We start from the raw sequence: 7206 nt of genomic DNA on the forward strand, positions 1-7206 counted from the left end.
ACTAACCAATATATTAATATTTCTTTTTAATGGATTCTAATAATAACTACACAATTTATAAATAATTGCTATTCTCTTTACAAATATTACAAATACTATCTGTAAGAATACTTCTACTAATTTTTAATATATGTATAGTAAAAAATTATATTATTATTTAAAATGCAGATAATACAATTTGCTTTACAGTTTTTGATTTTAATAAACTGGTTAGTAATTTTTCGAAACCTTAGTTATTATAATTTATCTAACCGAGATTTAAATTTTCGTTTAGGCTTAGTAAATATAGTAATTTTTCACGAACATTATAATAAATTTTATTATATTTTTTTCTCCGTGTACACGTTACGTAACTAGCTTTGTGAAATATATTTTTATATAAATTAACAATCCTGCAACTGGGTGTAAATATGTATTTAAGTAGGTATGACTAGAAAATAATAGCAAAAATACTTTACTTACCTTGTTTATTTTCTTCAAGAATCTTAATAGTCGGTTTTATACAAAAATTGTTGTTTTTAATATCTAATAATTAACAAACACTTTGCACTAAACTTTCACACGTTCACGTAAAAGAATATTGAAATAAATGCGGTCGGAAACAAAAGAAATCCAATCCACAACACAAGTGACGAGCTCTATATCAAAGGAATCCCCTGACTAGCGTTGGTTGTGCGAATTCCACCTAATTCTCTTTTGTAACGGCTAATCAATTTGTACAAGTCAAACGAAAGTTTACCGCCCAGGACTGTATCGTTTTGCATGCAAAATTTAAGAAATTCTTGAAGCGTGTTAAAAAAAAAGAACTTACATAACAAGTAACATCTCAATAAAATTTAAGAAACATGCAAAGTAATTCAAAATAATCACTTAAATAACTCAATCACTTAAATTACATAATATCTATTAAAGTGCTGCTCATTAAGCTTTAAAATTTATATGTAGCTTAAATGCTAACACAACACCCTAATTACATGAAAGTAACAAAAAAACTGTTATACAACACCCTATTTTCTAGAGCAGCGTTGTCCACGGCCTATGCGTAGAATAGCGCACGGACAGTGCCAGACACCTCACACCAACATGTCGCGACAAGTGTCTGTGAAACCACGATTGTGCTACTGTATTCAACTTCGTAGGCAAGCAAAGCAGAATTTTGCCATCAGTTGACGCTAGAATAACCAACACAAGCATAACGTGCACACAGTCACGTTGGACAACACTGCTGTATATACTGAGATTGACAGTGTGCACATTGTTTTGTTTTTAAATACTCGCATCAATTTATTATGCTCGTGGTACGATATTATAGTTACCTAGATTATTTGATTAGTGGCGGTTATGCTCTCTGCCACAGATTTACGATTTTTTATAGGTAGAACTGATTGTCATAGTCGGGCTCGGGTGTCACCCTTAACCGGGTGACACCCGGGGCGGACCGCCCCTGCCGCCCTCCCCTAGCTACGCCACTGCAAAGCAATGGCAAAAACGTAGTTTAACATAACTCGCGAACCACTTGTCCGATTTTGATGAAACAAATTTAGAAAAATTAAGAATTACAGTTTCTGGGTTGTCAAAAAAGTCTTGCGGTATTTTCGCTAGTTGGCGCTGAAAGCGGGTAGTTCTAGTTTTATTCGTCGCATCGGGTCTAGTTTTATTCGTCGCATTCGGACATTCGAACTTTTTCATGGCCGGACAATGGAACGTCTGTTACATCTTCATCGATTGGGGAATCGGGTTCGCCTTCTTCTAGCGTTGTACTTTCTCTGCCATTCAGCAGGCTGGAAAAGTGTTACCTCCATAATTTAAGTATGCTCTGGGCAGCAGTGACTAGATCACCTTTGGGGGTTCTCCAAGAGTATGCTTCGGTCTTGAAACCTTCTGTTAGCCGCCGCATTTTTTCGTAGAATTGCTGCGATACGGCACTCTTTGTCATACCATCTGGTTTTTTTGCATTTTCCGAAAACCAATTGTTTCGGTTGCAGTTGTACGTAAGGAGTTTGAAATAACGACCCACAGTTCCCTTTTACCTAGTTGTTGACGAGTTCTCTCAGAGAGCAGGAGTGCAAGCCGAATAGAAAATCGTTCGGCTGTCTGTTGTGATTGCAACATCTCTGGCTGCTTGTTTTTCGATCCGGAGACAACCAGGTGGCTTGATTTTTTTTCTTATGCTGGAATCTAGTATTACAGATAACCGCCCCGGCGAAGTCGATCAGCCTTGATCCATTTGGGAATGTTTCACTTTCAAGTATTTGTTAAAATTTCAAGTATTTTTCAATTACTTGTACTTGTACTTGAACTTGACAATTTTGGGAATGCCAGTACCAGTACCAGTACAATTCCTTTCAAATGTACTTGTTACAAGTCGTACTGGTACTTGATATTACCCAGGTCTGGTTTGAACCATCCGAAACGTCCTGTAGATTCTTTGAACACGCGTTTTACCATTTCCTTAAAATAACATTGGGTTTTCATAAAAGAAACAGCTAGAACTAAGTTGCCCATCTAAAATTAATTTTAAACTGTTAGCAATTGAACTTTTACGAAGTTAAAATATCATCACTTGTTGCAAGCTTGAATATGAGATTAATCAAATGAAAAATCTAACTTTTATGTTTATTTACGCTTTGCACAGATTTACAAAAATTTTTAACAATCATTTTCAAAGTGACCCGCTATAGCGTTGTCGTATTTATTTATGCGTAACAATATTTTTATTCATTGAAAAATTTACTACAATATAATTTCGTGCAAGACTATAATACTTTTTATTTGCAATTACTCACGGCTCTATAGCGTTTCCCATTCACTGTAACATTATGGGCGGCTTCAATTTTGAAGAAATATGGACCAATGATAATGCGCACAAAACAACATGTTAGCAATCATAGTAACCATTTCGCTTCGGGCCCATTGCGAGGCGCATGATGGTCGTTTGACAAGGTCATCGCGCATATTTAGGCGAAAACCAATACTCATTATTCCCGACCTGGTGTATGCTGCAGAGGCATGGACGATGAGTCTGACGAGTCGACGTTACGTGTTTACGAGAGAAAGGTTCTGCGAAAGATTTATTATCCTTTGCGCGTTGGCCACGGCGAATTTCGCATTAGATGGAACGATGAGCTGTGTGAGATATACGACGACATTGACATGTTTCAGAGAATTAAAAGAAAGCGGCTACGCTGACTAAGTCATGTCGTCCGAATGGACGAAAACTAGCTTTGCGAAAAGAAGAAATTTCTGTCGCGCTGTTGTTAATTCGGCTATAACCGCGTAAGAGTTGTCTTTGCCAGTAAAGAAGAAGAAGAATACATCGCAACCTGCTCGACCAATTCGGTTCATAGCTTTACCATGACATTCTTATGTCAAAGTGTGGCTATATTATCAAACACGTGTCAAGTGCCATAACTGAACCGTTGAGGTAAAAAGCTAAAATGTGGCCTAACGAGTCGTGAGGGAAAAAACATTAAAAAAATTGATTAAATTTCAGTTTTTTCGACATATTGGCTATAAGGACACAAAAAACATTGATATTGGGGTTTACAGTCATCTAAGAACTTAAAGACGGACTTATTCTGAGAAGCTTTGCCAAAGAAAGTTTACCAAAAAAGCCAACATTAAAAAAGTTAGAGACCGAAGAAAAATGTGCCTTTCTCTTACAATGGGCCACTTTGATGAAAAACTTGAACAAAAATTTTTGTATGAAACCATGATTGTAACTCAAAAAAGTAATGATGCAGTTCGATTCGTAGGACCCGAAATAGGGGAAACTGTCGAATTTGGTCTTGTCTTTTTTTTTTGACTATCACAGTGTTATGAGTAATTTCATTCTTATAACACTACCACCGTTGTCACGCTATTACCCGCGGTTTACTTGCGAAAATGAATTGTGTATAAACAATATAATAATTATTCACACTTTCAGAAGGAAAATAATTTATATTTGATAATTTATTCTTATATAGAATAAGGAAAAGGTGTCGAGGAGAATACCCGTTACTTTTAGAGTTTGTACTTGACTTTTATTTATTATGAAAGAGAAACCCACTTTTAAAGAAAACTGTAGGCGTTTAAGCTGAAAGGGTCAGTTTGTGGGTATCATAGGTATTCTGGGTATCAATAACGTACTGTTCCAGTACGAATGGCGATGTGCCGTCTCAGCTCTGTGATACGTTGACTAGCGCCGTTGCACAGCCTGGGCGCGTCCAGGTTAGGCACGATTGAATCGTTAAAGAACTGGACCCTCATGTTAGTATTCAGCTGTAAGCGCTCTACCTAAGCCCACAACAGGGGAGCTTTGAGGCATAGGTTTTTCTTGCCCGCCGTGGTACCTCACCCGATAATCGGCAATGTCTCTCGGAAATCAGCAGGCTGCGATCCAATGCTTCAATCGCCTTCCTGTGCAATATTGTGCATTCGTCTCATACGATCAATTTACACCATTGTAATAGAGCACTACTACTTTTGCAATGTTTCGCTGCATTGCAGAGTGAACACTGAATGTGAAGTTCTGCAACCACTTAGCAGTATTGCGGCTATTCCGGAGAACGCAAAAGCAAGCGCAGATTACAGAATCCCGCTATAAATGTGTAAATTTAAAACTAATCACCATAAACCTATATTAATTATTTGGGTAATAATACAAACCTTACTCTATTATATATTTTTAATGATTTTGTGGGATCATCATGAAATACGTAGGTAAATTTTAACATACATACATATCTACTTATGTACTAAGTATATGCTTTGATACCAAATATATACGGATCATATATTGTATAAATTATACGCCGAGTCGGTTGCTCATAGAAAATAAACGAATCTGTAGGCGTACATTTCTTTACATTGAAATTAGCATAATATTTCTCATTTAATACCGAAAATGCTCAATTCTGCTATTTTCGGGTGTTTCGCCACATTTAGCATTCGGGGACACGAAAAAAGCAGAATTGAGCATTTTCAGTGTTAAATGAGAAAAGTTATGTTATTTCCGATGTTGGAATGTACGCTTACAAATTCGCATATTTACAATGCGCAAACGACTCTGCATATATGTACATAATTTATATATATACATACATACATACTTATGTATGTATATTTTCTATATATTTTATATCAAAGCACACAAGCATGCACGTAAATATTTGTATTTTAAGTGAACATTAAAAATAAAATTATTTACAAGTCTAAGAACATATACATTTTGAATTAAACTTATTGATTTGATCTCTTAACGTTTGGTCGATTGCGGTGAAGCGGTTCGCTACCCCGTTCCATTTCTTGGATAAGGATCGCAATTTTGAGGGTCATAACTTATTGTAAATTTTATGCAGATGTTATGCAATGTTTTTAGATCTAGTGCAGGTCGCCTCCACGCTGGTGCATCCTGGGTAACGCTAAATGGCCTGCGGCCTTCACGGCCTTACAACTCCCAAGACGACTTTGGCATCGAACTGGTTTTTAGAATAGGAAAACTTATTTAGACTTGATGGAACCCTGGGCTGGTGGTGGCGGCATTCTGGCACCTGAGTATGATGGGGTGACACCCTCTGAATGGCTGCCGTCTGCTAGAATTATGAAGGGGTCCACAGGGGGCATCAGCAAAGGGGCTTTAGCTAGGAAACTGAAGTCGGACCGTCGATTAGCGGCAAAGATAGTGGAACGCTACGGTGGTGAGCATGCTGGTCAGGTATCTGAGCAGCATGCTAACACGCTTGAGTGGGCCAAGAAGGTACTAAGTGAGAGCGAGACCGATAGGTCACGACTCGAAGCAAAGAGACCTGAACCAGCGGTTAATCGGCAGAGTTCGCACGAGGGAGAAACCTCCCTCCGCAAAAAACCGCGAACGGGGGCTGCGCCAACCTTCAGCGAACTCGCTAGAGGTGCTGGTGCAAGACTACTTGGTGTGCTCGACCGCAGTAGGAAGGACGGGGCTATCTCCCATGAAGAGTGGAAGAGAGTGGCGGCGGCTATCTCTTCGGTATTCCTCAAGGTGGTCAAGGAAAATCCTGGGCCACCCCCAAAATGTGTTAGTGCCGGCTGGCACCTTGGGCTGCAAAAGCTTACTAGATGTGCCGATGAAAGATCGGATATCTTATACAAGAAGGCGGTTTCTCTGGTAGGGGAGGTTTGGAAGGGAGCCAGACTGGAGGCCGTGGACAAAGAGGATCTTCCTCTTCGCCCGAGGGCTCGCGTCTGGCTGCCAGCCGAACCATCCACTGCGAAGGAGATCGAGGAGTTCCTCAGGTACTGTAACCCCACACTCCCCGCGCATGACTGGACGGTTATAGGGCTAGAGGTAACCGATGAACCATATCGGCAGGCGCTGATTATGCTTAACGCGGAGTCCATCGGTCCTCTCAGCAAAACCAAGGGGGCCATCAGCTTTGGGTTCGAGATGGTAGTACTGAAGGTACTCCCAACGGATGCCAGGACTGATGGAACTCAATCTGCAGATGCGGGGGAGAAGGCAGAAGGCGTTAATGATGGTCAAATGACCATGGAAAACGACCCAAACTCCTCGGACGTGGACGAGATCTGGAGGTGGTTCGTCGATCGGCGACTAAGTCTTCAGCCTCGAACAATTGTTTGAGGAGGTGAGGGTCGATCACGACTTGAGCGCTGAATTGGCGCTCCTAGAAGAGAGTCTGAAGGATGAGATTCCTCCAGAATAACCTCCAAGACGAAGCCAATGTGGTTCTAACCCAGGAACCGTGGCTAACTGGCAATGGAATATCTGGACTGAGGACGAAGAGTCATAAGCTGTTGGCGGCCAAGGATGCAAGTAGAAGTAGAGCCTGTATGCTGGTCAGAAACGAGAAAGGAATACCGTTAGTTCTTTTACCTATCTTCAGCAACGCTGACATAGTTACAGCCAATCTAGAGTGCGACACCGGGAATGTCTGGCTCATCTCCGCATATATGCCTCACGACGATGAGGTGGAGCTGCCTGCCGCACTGCTAAGGAGGACCTTGGCTGAAGAGTCTCGGAATGGTGCCGCTGTCATCATCGGTTTGGACGCCAATTCGCGACATTCGATCTGGGAGAGCTCGGATACCAACACTAGAGGTGAGTCGCTTTTTGATTTTATTGCTAACAAAAATTTTCGCATTTGTAATAAGGGAAATTCTCCTACTTTTGTGACCGCAGGCAGGGAGGAGGTTCTCGACCTCACCCTAGCCTCACACAGTATTGGG

The 7206-nt window shown here is 40.4% G+C and overlaps 1 protein-coding gene across 1 annotated transcript; it reads left to right on the forward strand.

Annotated features, from left to right (window-relative positions):
* Positions 1-5497: 5497 nt before the first annotated feature.
* LOC115065882 (uncharacterized) lies at positions 5498-6601 on the forward strand. Its single transcript, XM_049459881.1, has one exon. It carries the CDS (start codon positions 5498-5500, stop codon positions 6599-6601), a length of 1104 nt encoding a protein of 367 aa, XP_049315838.1.
* Positions 6602-7206: the final 605 nt, after the last annotated feature.

The sequence above is a fragment of the Bactrocera dorsalis genome, chromosome 6, assembly GCF_023373825.1.
Source record: "Bactrocera dorsalis isolate Fly_Bdor chromosome 6, ASM2337382v1, whole genome shotgun sequence".
Classification (NCBI taxonomy): Eukaryota; Metazoa; Arthropoda; class Insecta; order Diptera; family Tephritidae; genus Bactrocera; species Bactrocera dorsalis.

What these genes read in the sequence shown, in the direction of transcription:
- LOC115065882 (XM_049459881.1), top strand. Translation starts at nt 5,498, where the DNA reads ATGGAACCCTGGGCTGGTGGTGGCGGCATTCTGGCACCTGAGTATGAT.